Source organism: Eumetopias jubatus, unplaced genomic scaffold, assembly GCF_037043125.1.
Source record: "Eumetopias jubatus isolate StellerSeaLion01/CBP00866 unplaced genomic scaffold, mEumJub1_p1.0 scaffold_2, whole genome shotgun sequence".
Lineage (NCBI taxonomy): Eukaryota > Metazoa > Chordata > Mammalia > Carnivora > Otariidae > Eumetopias > Eumetopias jubatus.
Window position 1 is genome coordinate 41,612,373 of NW_028274808.1, and position 26,701 is coordinate 41,639,073.

At 38.7% G+C, this 26,701-nt stretch overlaps 1 protein-coding gene across 2 annotated transcripts in view; it reads left to right on the forward strand.

The window, feature by feature from the left end:
- LOC148164822 (arylamine N-acetyltransferase 1) overlaps window positions 1–21,720 on the forward strand; it is a 40,732-nt gene extending 19,012 nt beyond the window's left edge. The window contains exons 2-3 of one of the 2 annotated variants that reach the window (XM_028124082.2): window positions 9,313–9,395; window positions 19,961–21,720. In XM_028124082.2, the coding sequence (XP_027979883.2) occupies window positions 19,967–20,839 (873 nt within the window). In that variant the 5' untranslated portion in view covers window positions 9,313–9,395; window positions 19,961–19,966 and the 3' untranslated portion in view covers window positions 20,840–21,720. The remainder of the gene's footprint in view (window positions 1–9,312; window positions 9,396–19,960) is intronic. The other variant, XM_088021412.1, reaches the window with a different exon arrangement.
- Window positions 21,721–26,701: the final 4,981 nt, after the last annotated feature.

Here is a 26,701-nt window from a genome sequence, read left to right on the forward strand (position 1 = left end):
TATATACACAATAGAATATTATGCAGCCATCAAAAGGAATGAGATCTTGCCGTTTGCAATGACGTGGATGGAACTGGAGGGTGTTATGCTGAGTGAAATAAGTCAATGAGATAAAGACATGTATCATATGACCTCACTGATATGAGGAATTCTTAATCTCAGGAAACAAACTGAGGGTTGCTGGAGTGGCGGTGGGGTGGGAGGGATGTGGTGGCTGGGTGATAGACTTTGGGGAGGGTATGTGCTATGGTGAGCACTGTGAATTGTGTAAGACTGTTGAATCACAGATCTGTACCTCTGAAACAAATAATGCAATATATGCTAAGAAAAAAAAAAGAAGGAGAAGATAGCAGGAGGGGAAGAATGAAGGGGAGTAAATCGGAGGGGGAGACGAACCATGAGAGACGATGAACTCTGAAAAACAAACTGAGGGTTCTAGTGGAGAGGGGGGTGGGGGGATGGGTTAGCCTGGTGATGGGTATTAAAGAGGGCACATTCTGCGTGGAGCACTGGGTGTTATGCACAAACATGAATCATGGAACACGACATCAAAAACTAATGATGTAATGTACGGTGATTAACATAACAATAAAAAAATTTTTTAAAAACTACATTGGACGATACTGAGGGATAAGCTTAGCAAACTTTAAAAAACTATAATCAAATATTACCAAAATTGAATAGGCTATTTATAAGTGTATTTCTTATTTAAGAAAAATATAAAGAATATTTTACTTTTGCAAAGAAATACATTCTAGATCTGACTCTGTGGTTAATATTCAGTGAGACATTATGAAAGCCCTTTATTCCTGTTTTCAATATCATTAAAATATGGATAACATAAAAAAATGAAATACAATGAAAGGAAACAAAAAAATAAAAAATGTATATAATGTATATATAAAATTTTTAAAAAGAATTGAAAAATAAGAAAATAACTGAAAAAATAATACTAAAAGGATTAAGAATATTAAAAAAAAAAAAAAACTTCAGATGCTATATACTGTTTTCCCTAAGAGCTGAAGCTTTTAGCTCTCTATGAGCAGTAAATTTGGTGTGAGCCAGATGTTCTTGCTGGTCTTCTGGGGGAGAGGCCTGTTGCAGTGATTGTCAGGTGCCCTTGCCCTTATGGAAATGCACCTCCCTTACCAGGGAGCTGGGATCAATGTAAGCAGCTCTGGTTCCACTACGTAGTGCTGTTTGGCTCCCTGAAAGCTTTCAGCACCAATTGGCAGGATTAAAATGGCGGCGCCCCAATCTCTAGCCCTGGAGCTGAAAGTTCATGCCCCCTACTTTTCAGTGAGCTGTCATAGAAAAGCAGTCAGTCTTATCTCTCTGGTTTCTTTCTGTTCACCCGGCCTATGACCAAGCATTTTTATCTTGGACATGCAATTGAGTTTTAAAACTCCAAATTTTAGACTCCTGTGGTGTAGACCCATGCTGTTCCTACTTGGGGGGGGGCGGTGGTGCCGTAGGTCTTGTGAGGCTTCTACCTTTTCCTGGATCCCTGTCAGGAAAGTGGTTGTATGACCATGCAGTGGTTTGCAATTGATGGCAACACAGAGCAGAATCTGGTGCCTATACTGCCTGTTCTCAGCTGGCTTCCTTGCTTCTATACCTGGGATCTCTGCCACACTTTAGGCACTCCATTCTTCCTGTGACCCCAGAGATCCTGAGACAATACCGTGCCACCTGGGATTCTGCCCTACTTTGCCACCTGAGCACCCTTAGGCCAGGCACATCCTCCACTGTTGGAGACTTCTAAAAGTTCTAATCTTGTACTCCGCTGCTTATAATACTTTGTGGTAGCCTCTGTAAGCAGGCTCCCTCCCTTCCCCAGCATCCTCTGATATATCACCCCATTTTCAAGTCTCTGCACCTCCTACCTTCCAAAAAGTGGTCACTTTTCTATTTGTAGAATTGTAGCATTTCTTTTCTCAGACCTTTGATTGATTTCACACATGTTCAGAAAGATTTGATAACTATCTAGCTTTATTTGGACCAGAGAAACTTAGGGCCCCATCTTAACTCTGCCATCTTAACTGATTTGGATATGAGATTTTATTTCACGACAATAAGATATTTTGGAACTAGATTGAGGTGGTAGTTTCATAAAATTGTGAATGTACTAAATGACACTGTATTGTTCACTTTAAAATAGTTAATTTTGTTATGTGAATTTTATATCACTTTTTAAAAAATCTATTTAGTAATGCCAGAAATCCTGGCAGTAGAAGTTGGAGATTCCACCTGAGCCCAAAAGTATACTCGTGCTGCCTGTAGCCTTGAATGTGATGGCAGCATATGTCCTTCCCCAGGGCCAGCCCTCATTTTAGCTCATTTTAGCCACTCTTTCCCTCAAAAGAAAATTTTAACTGTCAATTTCCTAGCTACATCTGCCCTGGAGACTTATATTGTTTGGCCTTTGCCATCTTTAGCTGAGCAGATGTTTCATTTTAGATTGGCTTTCTGGTCCTGCTCTATGGATGCCATGATACCTGCCTGATCTCTATAGGTATTAACTTAGAGCTTAGGCTGAGATGTAGGCTTTCAGTACACTAAGGCTTATTGACCAATGGCTTGTGAGATAGCTAGCCTAGCAACATATTTTTTCATCCAGAAAGTCAAGTAGCTGTAATTTGCCTTTGGGAGGGAGGGCTGGATTGTAGTGTCAATCCAGTGGGATGCCATAGCCTTCACTAGGACAGAGGGGGAAAAAAGAGAATGAAGGGGATTGGGGGGGGTGCAGCATACACAGAAAGAAAAATCATCCACTACCACTCTTTTAAATTCAGTTCAATAGTGCCAGAAATCTAGGCATTAGGTATAGAAGATTCTATCTCAGTCAAATAATTTATTTATGCTGCTTATAGTCTTGAAGTGGGAGGGCAGAACCCCATGTGGTCTATCTCCAGATCAATCTATTCAAAAATTTTTAAGGCTCTTGCTTATAACTTCATTTGGGGAGAGAATAAGGGTTTCTGTAGCCAAAAAAAAAGAAAGAAAGAAAGAAAGAAAATGAAAATCATTGATGCGTATGAAAGATACAAGATTCTAGAGATTGGAAACTAAACAATAAGTTCTGTATACCAACTTATTCTCCAGGGGTATGTTCAAAAAGGTAATTTTTTTTAAATTTAATTTAATTTGTTAGTCACCATACAATACATTATTAGTTTTTAATGTGGTGATCCACGATTCATTGGTTTTGTATAACACCAAAGTGCTCCGTGCAGTACATGCCCTCCTTAATACCCATCACTGGGCTAACCCATCCCCCCACCCCCTCCCCTCTAAAACCCTGTTTGTTTCCCAGAGTCCATAGTCTCTCATGGTTCATCTCTCCCTCTGATTTCCCCCCTTTCATTCTTCCCTTCCTTCTCCTAATGTCCTCCATGCTATTCCTTATGTTCCACAAATAAGTGAAACCATATGATAATTGATTTTCTCTGCTTCAGGTATTTCACTTAGTATTATCTCCTCCAGTCCCATCCATGTGGATGTAAAAGTTGGGTATTCATCCTTTCTGATGGCTGAGTAATATTCCATTGTATATATGGATCACATCTTCTTTATCCATTCATCTGGTGAAGGGCATCTTGGCTCTTTCCACAGTTTGACTCTTGCAGACATTGGTGCTATGAACATTGGGGTGCATATGGCCCTTCTTTTCACTACATCTGTGTCTTTGGGGTAAATACCCAATAGTGCAATTGCTGGGTCACAGGGTAGCTCTATTTTTAATTTTTTGAGGCACCTCCACACTGTTTTCCAAAGTGGCTGTACCAGCTTGCATTCCCACCAACAGTGTAAGAGGGTTCCCCTTTCTCCACAACCTCTCCAACATTTGTTGTTTCTTGCCTTGTCAAATTTGCCATTCTAACTGGTATAAGGTGGTTATTTCAATGTGGTTTTGATTTGAATTTTCCTGATGGCTAATGATGATGAACGTTTTTTCATGTGTCTGTCTTCTTTGGAGAAGTGTCTGTTCATGTCTTCTGCCCATTTTTTGACTTGATTATTTGTTTTTTTGGTGTTGAGTTGGTTAAGTTCTTTATAGATCTTGGATACCAGCCCTTTATCTGTAGTGTCATTTGCAAAATCTTCTCCCATTCTGTGGGTTGCCTCTTTGTTTTGTTGACTCTTTCCTTTGCTGTGCAGAAGCTTTTTATCTTGATGAAGTCCCAAAAGTTCATTTTTGCTTTTGTTTCACTAGCCTTTGGAGATGTATTCTGAAAGAAGTTCCTGTGGCCAATGTCAAAGAGGTTACTGCCTATGTTCTCCTCTAGGATTTTGATAGATTCCTGTCTCACACTGAGGCCTTTCATCCATTTTGAGTTTATCTTTGTGTATGGTGTTAGAGAATGGTCGAGTTTCATTCTTCTGTGTATAGCTGTCCAATTTTCCCAGCACCATTTACTGAAGAGACTGTCTTTTCCATTGCATATTTTTTCCTGCTTTGTCGAAGATTATTTGACCACAGAGTTGAAGGTCCGTATATGGGCTCTCTATTCTGTTCCATTGGTCTGTATGTCTGTTTTTGTGCCAGGACCATGCTTTCTTGATGATCACTGCTTTGCAATATAGCTTGAAATTGGGCAACGTGATGCCCTCAGCTTTGTTTTTCTTTTTCAACATTTCCTTGACGATTTGGGGTCTTTTCTGATTACACACAAATTTTAGGACTGTTTGTTCCAGCACTTTGCAAAATGTCATTGGAATTTTGATCAGGATGGCAGTGAAGTTTTAGATTGCTCTGGGTAGCATAGATATTTTAACAGAGTTTATTCTTCCTATCCATGAGCATGGAATGTTTTTCCATCTTTTTGTGTCTTCTTCAATTTCTTGCATGAGTGTTCTGTAGTTTCTAGAGTATAGATCCTTTACCTCTTTGGTTAGGTTTATTCTGAGGTATCTTATTGTTTTGGTGCTATTATAAATGGAATCTTTTCTCTAATTTCTTTTTCTACAGTTGCACTGTTAGTGTATAAGAAAGCAGCTGATTCTGTGCACTGATTTTGTATCCTGCCACATTATGAATTGCTGTATGAGTTCTAGTAATTTGGGGGTGGAGTCTTTTGGGTTTTCCACATAAAGTATCATGTCATCTGTGAAAAGAGAGAGTTTGACTTCTTCTTTGCCAATTTGAATACCTTTTATTTCTTGTTGTTGTCTGATTGCTGTTGCTACGACTTCTAGCACTATGTTGAACAATAGTGGTGAGAATGGGCATCCAGGACATGTTCCTGATCTCAAGGGAAAGGCTCTCAGCTTTCCCTTAGGAAAGGGATGATATTGAGGATGACATTCACTGTGGGTTTTTCATAGATGGATTTTATGAACTTGAGGAACGTTCCCTCTATCCCTATACTCTGAAGAGTTTTAATCAGGAAAGGATGCTGTATTTTGTCAAATGCTTTTTCTGCGTCAATTGGGAGGACCATATGGTTCTTCTCTCTCCTGTTATTAATGTGTTCTGTCACGTTGATTGATTTGTGAATGTTGAACCACTCTTGCATCCCAGGGATAAATCCTACTTGGTTGTGATGAATGATCCTTTTAATGTATTGTTGGATCCTAATAGCTAGGATTTTGTTGAGCATTTTGGAATCCATATTCATCAGGCATATTGGTCTGAAATTCTGCTTTTTGATGTAGTCTTTGCCTGGTTTGGGGATTAAGGTAATGCTAGCCTCATAGAATGAGTCTGGAAGCTTTCCTTCTGTTTCTATTTTTTGAAACAACTTCAGGAGAATAGGTATTATTTTTTCTTTGAATGTTTGGTAGAATTCCCCAGGGAATCCATCAGGCCCTGGACTCTTGTTTTTGGGGAGATACTTGATCACTGCTTCAATCTCGTTACTGGTTATTGGCCTATTCAGGTTGTCAATTTCTTCCTGTTTAAGCTTGGAAGTTTATAGGTTTCCAGGAAGGCATCCATCTCATCCAGGTTGCTAAGTTTATTCGCATAGAGTTGTTGATAATAATTTCTAATAATTGTTCCTATTTCCTTGGTGTTAGTCGTGATCTCTCCCCTTTCATTCATAATTTTATTAATTTGGGTCCTTTTTCTTTTCTTTTGGATAAGTCTAGCCAGTGGTTTATCGATCTTAATTCTTTCAAAGGACCAGCTTCTAGTTTCATTGATCTGATCTACTGTGTTTCTGGTTTCTAATTTATTGATCTCTGCTCTAATCTTAATTATTTCTCTTCTAATGCATGGTTTAGGCATCGTTTGTTGCTTTTTCTCTAGTTCTTTAAGGTGTAGAGTTAGCTGGAGAATTTGGGATTTTTCTGTCTTTTTGAGTGAGGCTTGAATGGCTGTGTATTTCCCCCTTAGGACTACCTTTGCAGTATCCCATAGGTTTTGGACTGATGTTTTCGTTCTCATTGGTTTCCAGGAATTTTTTGAGTTCTTCTTTGATTTCCTTGTTGACCCAAACATTCTTGAACAGAGTGGTCTTTAGCCTTCAAGTGTTTGAATTTCTGCCAAATTTTTTCTTGTGATTGAGTTCCAGTTTTAAAGCATTGTGGTCTGAGAATATGCAGGGAATATCTCAAACTTTTAGTGTCAGTTGAGACCTGATTTTTGACCCAGTATGTGGTCTATTCTGGAGAACGTTCCATGTGTGCTCGAGAAGAATGAGTATTCTGTTGTTTCAGGGTGGAATGTTCTGTATGTATCTATGAGGCCCATCTGGTCTAGTGTGTCATTCAAAGCTCTTGTTTCTTTGTTGATTTTCTGCTTCAGTGATCTGTCTATTGCTGAGAGTGGAGTATTGAGGTCTCCTACAATTAATGTATTGTTATCAATATGACTATTTTGGTAAACAGTTGGCTTATGTAGATGGCTGCTCCCATGTTGGGGGTGTAGATATTTACAATTGCTGGGTCTTCTTGTTGGATAGAGCCTTTAAGAATGATACAGTGTCCTTCTGTGTCTCTAACTATAGTCTTTAGCTTAAAATCTAATTTGTCTGATATAAGAATTGCTACCCCAGCTTTCTTTTGAGGTCCGTTGGCATGGAAGATGGATCTCCATCTCTTCACTTTCAGTCTGGATGTATCTTTAGGTTCAAAATGAGTCTCTTTTAGACAGCATATAGATGGGTCCTGTCTTTTTATGCAATCTGCAACCCTGTGCCATTTTATGGGAGCATTTAGGCCATTCACTTTGTGAGTGATTATTGAAAGATATGAATTTATTGTCATCATATTGCCTGTGAAGAACTCGTTTTTATAGATCGTTTCTGTAAATTTCTGTTCTATATCACTTTTGGGGTCTTTCTCCTTTTACAGAACCCCCCTTAATATATCCTGCAGGTCGGCTTAGTGGTCACATATTCTTTCAGTTTCTGCTGGTCTTGGAAGCTCTGCATCTCTCCATCCATTCTAAATGACAGCCTTGCCGGATAAAGTATTCTTGGCTGCATGTTCTTCTCGTTTAGTACCCTGAATATGTCTTGCCAGCCTTTTCTGGCTTTCCAGGTCTCTGTGAATAGGTCTGACATTATTCTGATGTTCCTCCCTCTGTATGTAAGGAATCTCTTCCTCCTAACTGCCGTTAAGCTGGTTTCCTTGGTTCTAAGATTTGTGAGTTTTACTATTACATGCCAGGCATTGGCCTGTTTTTCTTGATCTTGGGAGGGGTCCTCTCTGCCTCTAGGATACGACTGTTTGTTTCATTCCCCAGATTAGGGAAGTTCTCAGCTACGATTTGCTCAAATATATCTTCTAGTCCTCTCTCTCTCCACTCCCTCAGGGATTCCAATAATTCTGACATTGGAACATTTCATGGTGTCACTTATTTCTGATTCTATTTTCATGGATTCTGAGTTGTTTTTCCCTGGCCTCCTCTTTTCCCTTCTTGTCTATTAATTGGTCTTCTAGATCACTAATTAGTTCTTCTTCTTCACTTACCCTAGGTGTTAGATGATCTAAATTAGATTGGATCTCCTTGATAGCATTTTTAAGTTCTGCCAATTCAGCTTTCATTTCTGCCCTTAGAGACTCTATGTTGCCATTAATTGATTTCTCCATTCTAGCTATTGTCTTCACAATTGCTACCCTGAATTGCATCTCCGACATCTTGGTTATATCTGCATCCATTTATAAATCTGTGGCATAAATCATAGTCTCTGAGTCTTTCTTATTTTGGGGGTTCCTCCTCCTAGTCATTCTGTTGATGGGTGGTTGAGGGAATGTATAGAGTCCAAATTATTGACCACAATCCAAGCAAGGTGCACATGTTTTCTAGGGACCTTAGGGTTGCTGGCCTCTTGTTCTCCCAGCCTGTCTTCTGTGGGGAAGGACCTGCTTCACTGTTACTCAGGCAACCCTGTTTGGACAGAGTTGCCCTGCCCCCTGTGGCGGGGGACGGGCTTAGTGAAAACCATTTTTGGGGGGCTTCTGTTCTCTGGCGGCTTTCCCTGGTCGCTTTCCACATCTCTTCTGAGAGTCAGAGCAGAAGAGATCGTCTCCAACCCTCTCCCTCAGGGCATAGAAATCACAGTCTGTTCTTCAGTGAGCTCTCCAGGCCACACTGTCCATTTCTGTCTGTGCTGCTATAAACTCAGCATCCTGGGTTGTGCACCCCCTCAGCAGTGCTCCCAGTCCTCGCCCCCAGGTCAGGGCACATCTCTGCCCTTTGTGCTTCTAAAACCGCCAGCCTCCCCCAGTTCACACGCGTGGCTCCACCGCTTTGGGTTTCCATCTGGGGGGCTGCCCTAAAGTCCTTTCCCCATCGCTACCGGTCTGCGAGTCTGTGCTCCCTCCCCAGCACGGGAGTCTATCACTCACCGGCAGTGTAGGATCCAATGGCTCGGCTCCCTCCCCCTTCCATTTATCCTCCGATATCTGCCCGCAGACTCACGGCTCCCCACTTCATACCTCAAAACTAACTGCCTGCGATATTCTGTTTGTAGAGATCCATATCTATCTTCTTACATCTCAGGCTGATTTCTTGGGTGTTCAGAGTGGTCTGGTAGATACCCAGCTCAATTTTGGGGATGGTTGGAATAGGGACCCCTACTCCTCCACCATCTTTTCCCCTCCTCAAAAAGGTAATTTGTAATTGAAGTAACGTGTCACTTAAGGATAAGTCACTTAAGGATAAATTGAAGTAATATGTCACTTAAGGATAAATTGAAGTAACACGTCACTTAAGGATAAGTCCATTCAACTATTGAGTATCAACCATTCAAGAAAACAAACATCCGTTTGATCTACAGAAAAAAAACAAGTCTCTTATTTGATATTCAAGGCCCTCTGGAATTTGCCTCATCCCATGTATCTTACCTTTCCTTCACACAGCTTGCCGAAACAACCATCAGTGTGACCTAAATCAGGTTCCCAGAATGAGAGAGAGAAAAAGATACATGTGCAAGTGACATTAAGTAAGTATTCCTGGGAGAATACAAATTTCAGCCTGGATGCAAACTGTAAATTTGTCCAGACACAATGCAAAGTGCTGGGCTTTCAAAACATCCCACCAGTAAGTCATTGACCCAGAGCAGCCCTGGCCAGATGTGAATTCCCTGGCACTTGCAGCTTTCTGGATAGGAAGGCAAAGCAGCCCCTTGGGGCAAAGAAGCCCTCAAGGAGTTCTCCAAAGAGAGTCTAGGGTGCAGGTCCTTAAGTGCAAGAACATAAAAGCTAGACCAGGGCACAGCAAAATGGTGAAAGAGATCTGAAGTGGTATGAGTGGCTTACAGACCGATTTCCCCCACACTGGCCTTAGTTCTGAATCCTCATCAATCCCGTGTGCCCTGTCTAGGTACACTAAACATGCTTGCTCTCTTCTTTACCCCCGCTTTACCTGTGCTGGAGTAATAGGTTTCATTTGAGTCACATTTTTTTAGATGTTTTTAAATACTTCGGCTATAATTCTCATAATTTTTCTACTCTTTGTTCTATAATAAAAGGAGTCAATTCTGCCCAGCACTCCTTTATTGTGGTTTCTCTTATTTTTTTTTTTTTCATTTTGATTTACATCTTCACTAACCAAAGGAAAGGTAACATTTTGTCAGGGTAGCTCATCATTGTTGCATTTGTCAAGTTTTTTCATGCTTCAGATTGTCTTTATATTCATTTTGCCTTCAATGAAACACTAACAGAATCATATTTGAGGGTCACACTTTCATTCAAAACTTTGTAAGCATAATTCCATTATTGAAGTAAGGTGAACCTTTGGATATTTTTGTGCAGTATTCTGATGCCAGTGTAATGTTTTCTGCCTTATAAATTGTTTGTTTTCTCTGTCTGATGCTTGACTAGTTAAATTTTTAATATTCAATAATTTAATCAGAATATATTCCAGTGTTAGTATGTAAAATCAGACTTCCCCAAAATCTTGTTTCTCTTGTGTTGTAAATTCAAACTTTTTGCTTTATTTCAGGAAAATGTTCTCTCTCTATATTTTTTCCATTATGCTTTTTGAATTTTCTTCAGAATCACCAATTTTCTTCATATTGAATTGTCCTTGACTGCTTTCTCTATTAGCTTTTCTCTGTTTAATGGCTTTGTCTTTTTATTAACTGTTATTGTGAGTATAAAATTGTTCCTCTACATAAGTAATTTGTATCATGCTGTATCTATGTTGTCTTTTTCTGTTTATAATTATTTATTAGCTTTGGTTTTGTTCTTAGTTAGTTTCCTAGGGCCTGAAATCTTCCGTTCCATAATGCTGCATTATTTTAGCAGCTCATTTTTTGGCTTTTTGTCATGTATTTTAAATGTCCTGTCATTCCAAGTACGTGTGAAAAATTTCTTTCCATTGTTAGTTTATATTTTTCTTGAGTTGGCTGCCTTTTTTGGGCTTATTTTACATATTATGTCCTTTTCTTTTAAGCCCAACCTCATACTAAATTTGCATTCTGTTTTTTCATTATATTCATGCATGTGTAGCTCTGTGTCCCCCTTGTTTCTTAAATCTAATGTGACTAGTTGGGGTGGGGTTTGACTCCTCAATCTTTTCAGTGGAAATGAAGGGCAATGAATAGGACAGAAGATAGTTTGATGGCCAGTCTTCCTTTCTGGTGGCACCATACATAAACAACATTATCTTATTTTTGTGTGCCAATATTCCCAATTCTATTTTACACCAAAAGGAAGACCAGATATTACCATTACATACTGGTATTTGCTGTGTTTGGTAAATCTTGTAGCAATGAGGGGCATAAAACATGGTTCAACCCTCCTTGCTGATCTCATAGCAACAATCATCTGGTTGGTTGTTTCTGAGCCTCCTTCTCTGGCTTCCACAATTTCCATGCCTAGAGCTCCATCCATGCTGCTCATCTCATGTGGTTAAACTTTCTGCAGTTTCTCCTATATATTTCAGATGTTCACTTTACTCTTCAGTCCTTTCTCTTCTGTTTTGTGATTTTAGGGATTTTAAAAAGAATTCGTGGTCCACCAAACTACCTTTTTGTTTTCAAGGGAAATCACATTATACGTTTTACTATCTTTTCCATTATTTCTAGAGTTAGGGCCAGGAATAAGACATTTCTAAGTATTCTGAATTAAAATTAAAAATCAACCTCCTTCTTATTTACTTAGTAAGATATTAAGTACTTTTCTGAGAGTTCTCGGTAAGCACTCTAAGTATGTTCATTCTGTCTTCTTTGAATCTTTTGTATTTATCTTTGAACTGGAGGGGTATATCACTTTACAGAGATGCTACAAATCAATATACAAAGCTATTAGTGTTTTCAATGAACTATTTCCCTTCCAACTACTTTCTAAATGCTTTCAGCATTTCACCTTGAATCACAACTTTAGTAATACACAATTTCTTATGTTTAGACACACAATACTCAAGTATTTTTTGGTTACAATATGCTGCTTACATCAAAACTCCTAACAGAAACTGTTTTTTTTTTTTCATGGACATGCAGTTACTAAATTCTAATTTAAAATTATATCTTTAAAAAAGGGAAGAATAGAGAGAAAAGGGAAAAGGAAAACACTTGAAAACAAATTATGACAATTCGTAATAAATATAAAATAATATTCGAGTAGGAGGAATAATAGTTTAACCAAGAATCAAATGGTCCAGCTATAAACCACTTGATTCCTTTTCAATTAACCTTCATCTTTTTTCTTTACATACACATTTATAGATTCTGGGTTAGTGCCAGAGAGGATATGGGGGGATCTGGCTAAATACCAGTTGTTCTTTCTGTGACTAAATAGTAGAGTATTATAGCTTCTCTAAATATTGGGAAAGCTGTTGGTGAGATGAGAGGAAGTGTAATGAATCTAATAAATTGAAAGGAAACAATAGTTCAGATACTGTGAACAGAGAAAGTTGGAAGCAATGGCAGTATGAGAGTGATAGCTGGATCAAAAAAGAGAAATAAAATTATATAAGGAGAAAGAAATTATGTAAGGAGAAAGAAGAGAAATACTTATGACTATTAAACTTAGAGCCAGGGCCTTTTATACCATGCCATCTCAGGCTGTGCCACATTGTGGAAGGGTTAGCCTTGATGTGTAAATTGGTTCCAATTTGAGTCTCAGTAGATTAAGATTATTGACTAAAGGGGAGGAGTTAATATGGCAGAGGAGTAGGGGGACCCCAAGTTTGTCTTGTCCATCAAATACAACTAGATAGTTATCAAATCATTCTGAGCATCCAAGAAATAAATCAGAGATCTGAGAAAACAAATGCTGCAAGTCTACAAGTAGAAAAGTGACCACCGTTTGGAAGGTAGGAGATAAGGGGACTTGAATCCAGTGTGATATAGCAGAGGATATGGCAGAGGGGAAGGAGCTGTTTAAGGAGGCTGCCACAAAGCATTATAAGGAGTGGAACGCAAAATCGGAACTTTTAGAAGTCTGCTACAGTGGGGGATATGCCTGGCTTAAAGGTGCTCAGGTGGTGAAATGGGACTGAATCCCAGGTGTGACAGCATGGTCTGAGAGTCTGCAGGGTTGCAAGAAGAACAGGTGGTCCCTCAGTGTGGCAGAGTTCCCAGGCATTGGAGTGGGGAAGCTGGCTGAGTACAAGGAGTCTAGATGATGGCTTTTTCTGCTGTGTTGCCATAAACTGTGAACCACTGCACAGTCATGCAATTGCTTTCCAGGGACAGGTCCTGCAAAAAGCAGCTTGGCAGGACCCCACCTACAATGGGCGGGACTCCCCTTCCCCAGGAGAAGCAGTGTGGGTCTGTGCCATGAGAGTCCCTGAAATTTGGAGTTTTGAAACTCACCGTCTTGTTTCATTTCTCCCTCTCTTTCCCTATGATCCTCTGTCCTGTTTCTCAAATTCCTCATATCAGTGAGATCATATGCTTGTCTTTCTCTGGTTGACTTATTTCACTTAGCATAATACCCTCTGGTTCCATCCACGTTCTGGCAAATGACAAGATCTCGTTTTTTGATGGCTGCATAATGTTCCGTGTGTATATAGATACCACATCTTCTTTATCCATTCATTTGTTGATGGACATCTGGACTCTTTTCATAGTTTGGCTATTGTGTACATTGCCGCTATAAACATTGGGGTGCAGGTGCCCCTTCGGATCACTACATTTAGATCTCTGGGGTAAATACCCACTAGTGCAATTGGTGGGTCGTAGGGTAGCTCTATTTTCAACTTTTTGAGGAACCTCCATACCATTTTCCGGAGTGGCTACACCAGCTTGCATTCCCACCAACAGTGTAAGACGGTTCCCCTTTCTCCACATCCCCGCCAACATCTGTCATTTCCTGACTTGTTAATTTTAGCCATTCTGACTGGTGTGAGGTGGTATCTCTTTGAGGTTTTGATTTGGACTTCCCTGATGCCAAGTGATGTTGCGCACTTTTCATGTGTCTATTGGCCATTTCGATGTCTTCTTTGCAGAAATGTCTGTTCATGTCTTCTGCCCATTTCTTGATTGGATTATTTGTTCTTTGGGTGTTGAGTTTGATAAGTTCTTTATGGATTTTGGATACTAGCCCTTTATCTGATAGGTCATTTGCAAATATCTTCTCCCATTCTGTCGGTTGTCTTTTGGTTTTGTTGACTGTTTCCTTTGCTGTGTAAAACCTTTTTATCTTGACGAAGTCCCAATAGTTCACTTTTGCCCTTGCTTCCTTTGCCTTTGGCGACGTTTCTAGGAAGAAGTTGCTGTGGCTGAGGTTGAAGAGGTTGCTGCCTGTGTTCTGCTTTAGGATTTTGATGGATTCCGGTCTCACATTTAGGTCTTTCGTCCATTTTGAGTCTATTTTTGTGTGTGGTGTAAGGAAATGGTCCAGTTTCATTCTTCTGCATGTGACTGTCCAATTTTCCCAATACCATTTCTTGAAGGGACTTTTTCTATTGGATATTCTTTCCCGCTTTGTCAACGATTAGTTGACCTTAGAGTTGAGGGTCCATTTCTGGGCTCTCTATTCTGTTCCTTTGATTTATGTGTCTGTTTTTGTGCCAGTACCATACTGTCTTCATTACAGTTTTGTAATAGAGCTTGAAGTCCGGAATTGTGATGCCACCAGCTTTGCTTTTCTTTTTCAACATTCCTCTGGCTATTCGGGGTCTTTTCTGCTTCCATACAAATTTGAGGATTAATTGTTCCATTTCTTTGAAAAAAGTGGATGGTATTTTGATAGGGATTGTATTAAATGTGTAGATTGCTCTAGGTAGCATTGACATCTTCACAATATTGGTTTTCCAATCCATGAGCATGGAACGTTTTTCCACTTCTTTGTATCTTCCTCAATTTCTTTCATGAGTATTTTATAGTTTTCTGAGTACAGATTCTTTGCCTCTTTGGTTAGATGTATTCCTAGGTATCTTATGGTTTTGGGTACAATTGTAAATGGGATCAACTCCTTAATTTCTCTTTCGTCTGTCTTGTTGTTGGTGTATAGAAATGCAACTGATTTCTGTGCATTGATTTTATATCCTGCCACTTTACTGAATTCCTGTATGAGTTCTAGCAGTTTTGGGGTGGAGTCTTTTGGGTTTTCCACATAAAGTATCATGTCATCTGCAAAGAGTGAGAGTTTGAGTCCTTCTTTGCCAATTTGGATGCCTTTTTGTTGTCTTATTGCTGTGACTAGGACTTCTAATACTATGTTGAATAGCAGTGGTGATAGTGGACATCCTTGCCATGTTCCTGACCTTAGGGGAAAAGCTCTCAGTTTTTCCCCGTTGAGAATTATATTTGCTGTGGCTTTTTCATAGATGGCTTTTATGATATTGAGGTATGTACCCTCTAACCCTACACTGTGAAGAGTTTTAATCAAGAAAGGATGCTGTACTTTGTCAAATGCTTTTTCTGCATCTATTGAGAGTATCATACGATTCTTGTTTTTTATTAATGTATTGTATCACATTGATTGATTTGCAAATGTTGAACCGACCTTGCATCCCAGGACTACATCCCACTTGGTTGTGGTGATTAATTCTTTTAAGGTACTGTTGGATCCTATTGGCTAGTATTTTGGTGAGAATTTTTGCATCCATGTTCATCAGGGATATTGGTCTGTAATTCCCCTTTTTGATGGGGTCTTTGGTTTTGGGATCAAGGTAATGGTGGCCTCATAAAATGAGTTTGGAAGTTTTCCTTCCATTTCTATTTTTTGGAACAATTTCAGAAGAATATGTATTAGTTCTTCTTTAAATGTTTGGTAGAATTCCCCTGGGAAGCCATCTGGCCCTGGGCTCTTGTTTGTTGGGAGATTTTTGATTACTGCTTCAATTTCCTTACTGATTATGTGTCTGTTCAGGTTTTCTATTTCTTCCTGGTTCAGTTTTGGTAGTTTATCCGTCTCTAGGAATGCATCCATTTCTGGGAGAAATGTAAATGGACTAAATGCTCCAAAAAATAAAAATAGAAAAAATAAAAAAGATATAGGGTATCAGATGGATTTTTTAAAAAAGGAACCATTGATATGTTACTTACAAAAGATTCATTTTAGACCCAAATACACCTCCAGATTGAAAGTGAAGGAGTGGAGAACCATATATCCTGCTAATTTACATCAAAAGAAAGCTGGAGTAGCCATCCTTATATCAGACGAACTAGATTTTAAACCAAAGACTGTAGTAATAGATGAACAGGACACTACATCATAATAGAGGGGTATATCCAACAAGAAGATCTAACAACTGTTAGTGTTTATTCCCCTTATGGGAACAGCCAAATATATAAATAAAGGCAATCTACTCATTTAAAACAATCCTTATCAAAATACCACCAGCATTTTCAGAGCTGGAACAAACAACGCTAAAATTTGTATGGAACCAGGAAAGACCCTGAATAGCTAAAGGAATGTTGAAAAAGAAAACCAGGGGTGCCTGGGTGGCTTAGTTCATTAAGCATCTGCCTTTGGCTCAGGTTATGTTCCCAGGGCCTTGGGATCAAGCCCACATCATGCTCCCTGTTCAACGGGGAGCCTGCTTCTCCCCCTCCCTCTGCTGCTCCCCCTGCTCATACTCTCTTTCTGTCAAATAAATAAGCAAAATCTTGAAAGAAAGAGAGAGAGAGAGAGAGAGAAAGAAAAAGGAAGGAAGGAAGAAAGAAAATGAAAACCAAAGCTGGTGGCATCACAATTCTGGACTTCAAGCTGAATTACAAAGCTGTAACCATCAAGACAGTATGCCATAAAAACAGTCACATAGATCAATGGGACAGAATAGAGAATCCAGAAATGGACCCTCAACTCTGGGCAACTAATCTTCAACAAAGCAGGAAAGAATAGCTAGTGGGGGGAAAAAAACAGTCTCTTCAACAAATGCTGTTGGGAAAACTGGACAGCCACATGTAGAAGAATGAAACTGAGCCATTTTCTTACACCATACACAAAAATATATTCAAAATGGATGAAATACCTAAATGTGAGACAGTAAACCATCAAAATCCTAGTGGAGAACACAAGCATCAACCTCTTCGACCTCATTGCCAGTAAATTCTTGCTAGATACGTCTTCAAAGGCAAGGGAAACAAAAGCAAAAATGAACTATCGGGACTTCATCAGAATACAAAGCTTTTGCACAGCAAAGGAAACAGTCAACAAAACTAAAAGGCAACCCGCAGAATGGGAGAAGATATTTGTTAATGACATATCAGATAAAGGGCTAGTATCCAAAATCTATAAAGAATTTATAGCTTGCTCAACACCGAAAAAAACAAATAATCTAGTCAAGAAATGGACAGAAGACATGAACAGACATTTCCCCACAGAAGACATGCAAAGGGCCAACAGACACATGAAAAAATGCTCAATGTCACTCAGTATCAAGGAAATACAAATCAAAACAATGAGATACCACCTCACATGAGTCAGAATAGCTAAAATTAACAAGTCAGGAAACAACAGATGTCGACAAAGATGCGGAGGAAGGGGAACCCTCCTACACTGTTGTTTGGAATGCAAACTGGTGTAGCCACTCTGGAAAACAATATGGAGGTTCTTCGAAAAGTTAGAAATAAACCTACCCTATGACCCAGGAATTGCACCACTAGGTATTTAACCAAAGGATACAAACGTAGTGATTCTGAGAGACACGTGCATTTCAATGTTTATAGCAGCAATGTCCATAATAGCCAAATATGGAAAGAACCCAGATGTCTATGGATGATGAATTGATAAAGATGTGATTATATATATATATAATGGAATGTTACTCAGCCATCAAAAAGAAGGAAATCTTGCCACTTACAATGACGTGGTTGTAACCAGATATTATGCTAAGCAAAATAAGTCAGTCAGAAAAGACAAATACCATATGATTTTACTCATAGGAATTTAAGAAACAAAACAGATGAACATAGGGGAAGGGAAGGAAAAACAAAGTAAGATAAAAACAGAGAGGGAGGCAAACCATAAAAGTCTTAGCTATAGGAAAGAAACCGAGGGTTGCTGGAAGGGAGGTGGCGGGGTGGGATATTTGGGTAATGGGCATTAAGGTGGACAGTTAATGTCATGAGCACTGGGTGTTATATGTAAGTAATGAATCACTAAATTCTACCCCTGAAACTAATAATACACTATATGTTAACTTAATTGAAAAGGGAAAAGACTGTTGACTAAATTTTTTTTTAAAGGTCAAGCATGTCTAAGCCATATTTCTTTTGTTCCATATCACCAGTCCTCCTTACTTATTCAACAGTGCTTCTGGATATAGAATAAGAGAGGGTTTTGGATGGCCTGGCTCAATTACAATTGTTTCTCCGTGTCTGAGTGGTAGTTTTAGAGTTGTGTACATGTTGGTAAAGGATATCAATGCAAATAAGACGAGAAGAGATGAAATAAACTTAATAGATTTAGAGAAAATAATGTTGCAGAAGTTAAAAATAGAGAAAGTTAAAACCCTAGCAAAATGAGAAGAGCTGATCAAGAAAGAAAAATAGAATACAAAAGAAATGAGAATAAGGACAATAGAAACACATAGCTTATCACCACTGGCCTAGGGGACAGGGCCTTTTGTATCATGTCACCTCAGGCCATGTCATATTAACAAAGGTAATGCACTACTGTTACAATTAGCATCTACATGGGATTAGGACTTTTCACCAGCAAGGGACAGAAACCTTTTCTACATGGGATTTAGCAAAATAAGGATTTTTTTTTTTTGCTACCTCACTTTAACAGAAGGTCAAGAGATAATTTAAGATTTGATTCAGGTCTTTTCTCATCTTCTTTTCTCCTGCTTTTCACTCCTCAACCCCATAAATTTTTGTTGATATTATTTTTCAGCAAGTTCTCCCAGTAGCTTTGAGAAAATACCCTACCAATTCTTAGCCCTGCAGCAGAACATATCTGCTTAGGTTTCTGAAATATTCCTTCAATAGAGTCTCATTGACTTGACTTGGATAACATACCATTCATGAGCAAAGTACTGGTCCTAGAACCTACATATTTTTAATGGGTCCACATGGGTCACATGTCTATTTATTTAGCTGAATACATACAGCTTATTCTTCATATAATAGCCAGAAATATCAAATTGATTATGGTACACTTTGCCTAAACTGCAACGTTCCCCCACTGATTTTTAAGCCTATGTTAATTGTTTGATCTCATCTCAGTTCACATTCCCTTCCACTCACTCTGCTTCAATCGCCCTGGCCTCCTACATGTTCTTTGAGAATTCTAAGCAGGTTCTACTTTGAGACTTTTTTTGCTTTGTTTCTTCTGCCTGAATGGTATTCCCCATGCATGTGGACATGGCTCATTCTTTCACATCTTTAAGGTCACAATGGTGATTTCTTTGATCACTTTATTCAAAATTAGTTTTCTCAGTGCATAACGTGTTCTTTCTTTGCTTTAGTTTTCCACAGGGCACTTATCAGAATCTAAGAAATTGAATGTTTTATTGGTTTATCCAATTTATTATCTATGTCATCCAACTCCCACTAAAATGTAAGATTTCTGAGGGCAAGCAAGCAGCAGATCAGGAGCAAATACATAGTAGGTATTCAGAAAATATATTGAATATATTGAATGAATTAATAAATCAATACAAAAATGAATATAATCTTTGAGTGGGAAACTTTGACCAAATAATTTTATCTAAAGGGGAAACTGAGTGGATCAGGTACCATGAAATCTATAGACTCTTTATAGACTTTATATAGACTCTTTCTCCTGTTTGTATTAGGAACTATTTTTAAACCCTATTTTGATACCAATTTGAACCTTGTTTTGTTCGTCATGAGGAAAACCACATGTAAACTGTTTTTATAATTTCACTCCTCACTTTTGATGGATTTCCAATTTCTCATGGTTAAAACATGAAAGAAGGGATAATAGTTTTCCTACGGGGTTACTAAGTCTACTAAGTGAGTTTATATGTACAGAAGTAATTTATACAATAAAAGCACTAAAAAAAAGACTTATGATTATGGATATTTATAACCACTGATTGCATTTACATTTTTAAAATACGTTAGTTATAATTAAGCTAATCAAAGAAATCCAGTGCAAAAGTAATGTATTTATTTCTGTTTTGTTGTACTTCCCTTAGGGGATCATGGACATCGAAGCATATTTTGAAAGAATCGGTTATAAGAACTCTAGGAAGAAATTGGACTTGGAAACATTAACTGATATTCTTCAGCACCAAATCCGAACCATTCCCTTTGAGAACCTTGACATCCATTGTGGGGAAGCCATGGAATTGGGCTTGGAGCCCATTTTTGATCAAGTTGTAAGGAAGAACCGTGGTGGGTGGTGTCTCCAGGTCAATCATCTTCTGTACTGGGCTCTGACCACAATCGGTTTTGAGACCACAATGTTAGGAGGGTATGTTTACAGTACTCCAGCCAGCAAATATAGCAAGGCTATGATTCACCTTCTGCTGAAAGTGACTACTGATGGCAGGAATTACATAGTAGATGCTGGGTTTGGACGCTCTTACCAGATGTGGCAGCCTCTGGAGTTAATTTCTGGGAAGGATCAGCCTCAGGTGCCTTGCATCTTCCACTTGACAGAAGACAAAGGAATCTGGTACTTGGACCAAATCAGAAGAGACCAGTACATTCCAAACCAAGAGTTTCTTAATTCTGATCTCCTAGAAAAGAATAAATACCGAAAAATATACTCCTTTACTCTTGAACCTCGAACAATTGAAGATTTTGAGTCTGTGAATACATACCTTCAGATGTCTCCAACATCTGTGTTTACAAACAAGTCATTCTGTTCCTTGCAGACCTCTGAAGGGGTTCACTGTTTAGTGGGCTGCACCCTTACCTATAGGAAATTCAATTTTAAGGACAATATGGATTTGATAGAGTTTAAAATACTGAATGAGGAAGAAGTAGAAAAAGAGCTGAAAAATATATTTAATATTTCCTTGGAGAGAAAGCTTGTGCCCAAACATGGTGATCAATTTTTTACCATTTAGTATAAGGAGCAAAAATGGTCCTCAGTATTACTTCATGTACTGAAACTTTTTATTATAAAAAATTTTAATCATAGAGATAATAAAATAGTAAATGTCTGTATCACCCAATTTATCAATTATCAGCTACCATATTTCCCCAATACTCACACATTATACTGAGGAAAATTTTACCCTTAAAAATGTCAGCATTTAACATTACAAAGCTGTAGTCATCAAGACAGTATGGTACTGGCAAAAAAAAAAACCAGACACATAGATCAATGGAACAGAATAGAGAACCCAGAAATGGATCCACGACTATATAGTCAACTAATCTTCAAGAGAGCAGGAAAGAACATCCAATGGAAAAAAAGACAGTCCCCTCAACAAATGGTGTTGGGAAAACTGGACAGCCACATGCACAAAATGAAACTGGACCACTTTCGTAGACCATACACAAAAAATAAATTCAAAAGACCTAAATGTGAGACAGGAAACCATCCAAATCCTAGAGGAAAACACAGACAGAAACCTCTTTGACCTCAGCTGCAGCAAGTTCTTACTAGACACGTTACCAGAGGCAAGGGAAACAAAAGCAAAAATAAACAATTGGGACTTCATCAAAATAAAAAGCTTCTGCACAGTGAAGGAGACAATAAAACTAAAAGGCAGCCCATGGAATGGGAGAAGATATTTGCAAACGACATATCAGATAAGGGTTAATACCAAAGTCTATAAAGAATTTATCAAACTTAACACCCCCCAAAACAAATAATCTGGTTAAGAAATATGTGGAAGACATGAATAGACACTTCTCCAAAGAAGACATACAAATGGCTAACAGACACATGAAAAAATGCTCAACATCACTCATCATCAGGGAAATAAAAATCAAAACTACAGTGTGTTATCACCTCACTTATCAGAATGGCTAAAATTAACAACAAAGAAAAAACGGGTGTTGGTGAGGCTATGGAGAAAGGGGAACCCTCTTGCACTGTTGGTGGGAATGAAAACTGGTGTAGCCACGCTGGGGAACAGTTTGGAGGTTCCTCAAAAAGTTAAAAATAGAACTCCCTACAATTCAGCAATCGCACTCTTAGGTATTTACCAAAAAGATACAAAAATACAGATTCTAAGGTGGTACATGCACCCCAATGTTTATAGCAACATTATCAACAATAGCCAAACTATGGAGAGAGCCCACATGTCCAACAACTGATGAATGGATATAGAAGAGGTGATATATATATATATATATATATATATATATATATATATGGACTACTAGCCATCAGAAAGAATGAACTCTTGCCATTTGCAGTGATGTAGATGGACTAGAGTGTATTATGCCACATGAAATAAGTCAGAGAAAGAAAAATACCATATGGTCTCACTCATATGTGGAATTTAAGAAAGAAAACAGATGAACATATGGGATATGGGAAAAGAATACAAGGGGAGAGGGAAACAAGCTATAAGTGACTCTTAACAATAGAGAACAAACTGAGGGTTGATGGAGGGAGGTGGGTGGTGGATGGGCCAGATGGATGATGGGTAATAAAGAAGGCACTTGTTGAGGGCAGCTCAGTCAGTTAAGTGTCTGCCTTCAACTCAGGTCATGAATCCATGGTCCTGGGATCAAACCCCACAATGAGCTCCCTGCTCAGTGGGGAGTCTCCTTCTCTCCCTCTGCCCCTGCACCTGCTCTACCTCACACTCTATCTTTAAAAAGAAAAACATTTTTAAAAAATCTTTAAAAATCTTTTAAAAATCTGTAAAAAGAAAACACTTGTGATGAGCACTGGGGATTGTATGTAAGTGATGAATTACTGAATTCTATTCCAGAAATCAATAATGCACTATATGTTAACTAACTAAATTAAAAAAGAAACAGAATAAAATCAGAATGTAGAAAAAATAATCATGGAAGAGACGCAATTTGGTGGAAGAGTAGGGGACCTATTTCATCTGGTCCTCTGAATTTAGCTAGATAACTATGAAATCACTCTGAACACCTATGAATTCAACCTGAGATACAACAAAAGAATTGCTGGAATTCTATAAATAGAAAAGTGACCACCTTTTGCAGGGTAGGAGTGTGGAGAAGTGAAATGAAGGGGACATATCGGAGGATATGGGGAGGGGAGGGAGCCTCTGTAAGCCGGCTACCAGAAAGTGATATAGCCCCAGAGCACAAAATCTGAACCTTTAAAAATCCGCTCCAGTGAGAGACATCCCTGCCAGAAAGATGCTCTTTGGTGAAGTAGGACAGAATCCTAGGTGGAACAGTGTAGTCTCAAGATCCCTGGGGTCACAGAGAGCATGCGGGGTCCCTGAGCCAGCAGAGTTCCCCAGCATTGGAGCGGGGAACCTGGTTACTGTCTGTGAGCCCAGGAAGAAGCTCTCAGCTTGGTTTACCATAAACCGTGAACCCTGCAGGCTCTGGTGACACCTCTCAGTGGAGTGGGGAGGAGCCTTGCAAAGGTCAGTTAAAGCCATGGCCCTCTGCCTTCCCCCGGGACGGGCAATGGGGGCACTGGCACTACTAGGTGAATGCTGTCCTTGCAGGGTCCCTGCAAAGACAGAGGCTCATGACCCCCTACCTTTCTCCAGTAGGGGTGGTACAGGTACACGCATGACCAGGTGACCCTTCTACTGGGGGGAGGGTGTTCTGGAAATGACAGAAATGCATGAACCTCCACCTTCCCCCAGGAGTCTGCAGTGTGGCACACACAGTGAAAACTGCTTATCCCTGAGGGTTTACTGAAGAAAGGGGACCAGTCTTTCAGCTTGGGGGCTGGAGATTGGGGCACAGCCATTTTTACTCTCATCTTCTAAAGAGGCCTAGAAAGCCTTCAGGGAACAAAAGAGACATAGAAAAACCTTATATTGAGCCCGCCCCCTGGCAAGGGTTGGTGCAACTCAGCCAAGACAAAGACACCTGAGACTCAGTGCAGCAGGCCCCTGCTCCAGGACTAGCTGAAAGAACAAGGAACACCAAGCTTAGAGAACACACAGCACTGCAAACGTGCAGCTCTAAGGGAAAATAGTACATAGAATTCGAGGTTGTTTCTCATGATTCTTTTATATTTCAGTTTAAAATTTTCCCTTTTCAACGAGTTTTTTATTTTATCAACTCTTTATTTTTAAGTCTTTTTTTAACTTTCGTTTTTTACATTTACATTTCCTAGACATATTCTTCATTTTTGGTTTCCTCTCACTGTATTCAATTTTATTTTTGTATATGTATAGTTTTGCCTTCTTTACAATTTTGGGATTTAGTGTCTTCTAACACAGACCAAAATACACCTGGGACCAAGTGGATCACCTTGTTTTGTCCACCTGGGAGATTTTATTCTCTCTTCCCCCCAACCCCTGCTTTTTTTTTTTTTTTTTGGTTTCTGATACTTCAGAATTAGCTAGTGTGTATTTCCCTTGAGTTGGGGTTGATATTTGTATTTTTTTTTCATCTGTTCATCCATATGTCTTTAGGCAAAATGACTAGAAGAAAGAATTCAAAACAAAAGAAAGATCCAGAGATAATACTCTCTACCACAGATCTAATTGATGTGGATATAAGTAAAATGTCAGAGATGGAATTCAGGACAACAATTATAAAGTTAATAGCTGGGCTTGAAAAAAGCATAAAAGATATTAGAGAATCTCTTATTGCAGAAATGAGATCTAATCAGGCCTAAATTAAAAATGCTCTGAGATGAAGTCTAAATTGGATGCTTTAACAACTAAGGTAACTGAGGCAGAAGAGACGGTAAGTGACATAGAAGGCAAGTTGGAAAGGAAGGAAGCTGAGGAAAAGAGAGAAAAACAACTAATAGACTAATAGACCAGGAAGGAAGGCTTTGAGAAATCAGTAATGCCATAAAATGAAACATCAGAATTATTAGAGTGCCTTAGGGAGAGGAAAGAGAGAAAGGGTCAGAAGGTATATTTGAGTAAATTATAGCTGAGAACTTCCTTAATCTGGGGAAGGAAACAGCCATTCATATCCAAGACAGAGAGGACCCTTCCCAAAATCAATAAAAATAAATCAACACTCTGACATATACTAAGGAAGCTTGACAATTTCAGAGAAAGGAAAAAATCTTGAAAGCAGCTGGAGACAAGAGGTTCTTAACCTATAGGGGTAGGAACATTAGACTGACATCAGACTTAATCCACAGAGACCTGACAGGCCAGAAAGATCTGGCATGATATACTCAGAGTATAAATGAGAAGAACATGGAGCCAAGAATACTTTATCCAGCAAGGCTGTCATTAAGAATGGAAAGAGCGATAAAGAACTTCCAGGACAGACAGAAATTGAAAGAATATGTGACCACCAAGACAGCACCACAGGAAACATTAATGTAATGTAAGCAATTAATTGAATTGAATTGCTATATATATATATTTAATTGCTATATATTAATGTAATGTAAGTTTAATTAAATATTAAGGTAATGTAAGCAAAGAGAGACCAAAAGTAACATAAGAGTAACATAAACCAGAAGAAAACAAAATCTACAGAAACAGGAACTTATAGGTGTTACAATGGCAATAAATTCATATCTTTCAATAGTTACTCTGAATGTAAATGGGCTAAATGTTCCAATCAAAAGACACAGGGTATCAGATTGGATAAAAAGGCAAGAACCATTCATATGCTGTCTACAAGAGCCTCACTTTAGACCCAAAGACACGTCCAGATTGAAAGTGAGGGGATGAAGAACCATTTATCATGCTAATGGACATAAAAGAAAGCTGGGTAGCAATCCTTATATCAGACAAATTACATTTTAAACCAAAGACTAGTAAGAGATGAAGAGGGACACTATATCATACTTAAAGGGTCTATCCAAAAAGAAAATCTAACAATGGCAAAGATTTATGCCCCTAACTTGGGAGCAACCAATTATATCAACCAAGTAATAACACAGTTAAAGAAACACATTGATAATAATACAATAATAGTAGGGGACATCAACACCCCACTCACAGCAATGGCTAGATCATCTAAGCAGAAGATCAACAAGGAAACAAGGGCTTTGAATGACACACTGACCCAGATGGATGTAACAGATATACACAGAGCATTCCATCCTAAAGCAACAGAATACACATTCTTCCCCTAGTGTATATGGAACTATCTCCAGAATAAATCACACACAGGGTCACAAATCAAGTCTCCACCAGTACCAAAAGATTGAGACCATTCCCTGCATATTTTCAGACCACAAGGTTTTGAAACTTGAACTCAATCACAAGAGGAAATTTGGAAGGAACTCAAACACTTGGAGGTTAAAGAGCATCCTGCTGAAGAATGAATGGATCAACCAGGAAAATAAAGATTTTAAAAATTCATGGAAAGAAATGAAAATGAAAACACAGCTGTACAAAACCTTTGGGATACAGCAAAGGTGGTCCTAAGAGGGAAGTACTTTGCAATATAAAACTCTCTCTAAAAACTAGAAAAATCTCGAATACACAAGCTAACCTTACATCTAAAGGAACTGGAGAAAGTATAGCAAATAAAGCCTAAACCAAGCAGGAGAAGAGAAATAACAAAGATTAGAGCAGAAATCAATGAAATAGAAACCAGAAGAACAGTAGAGCAGATCAATGAAACTAGAAGCTAGTTCTTAGAAAGAATAAGATAAATCTTTGGAAGAATTATCAAAAAGAAAAAAGACCCAAAATTAATAAAATCATGAATGAAAAGGGAGAGATCATGACCAACACCAAGAAAATACAAATAATTATTAGACATTTTTTGAGCAACTATATGCCAACAAATTAGGCAATCTGGAAGAAATGGATGCATTCCTGGAAACTTATAAACTACCAAGACTGAAACAGGAAGAAGTAGAAAATCTGAACAGA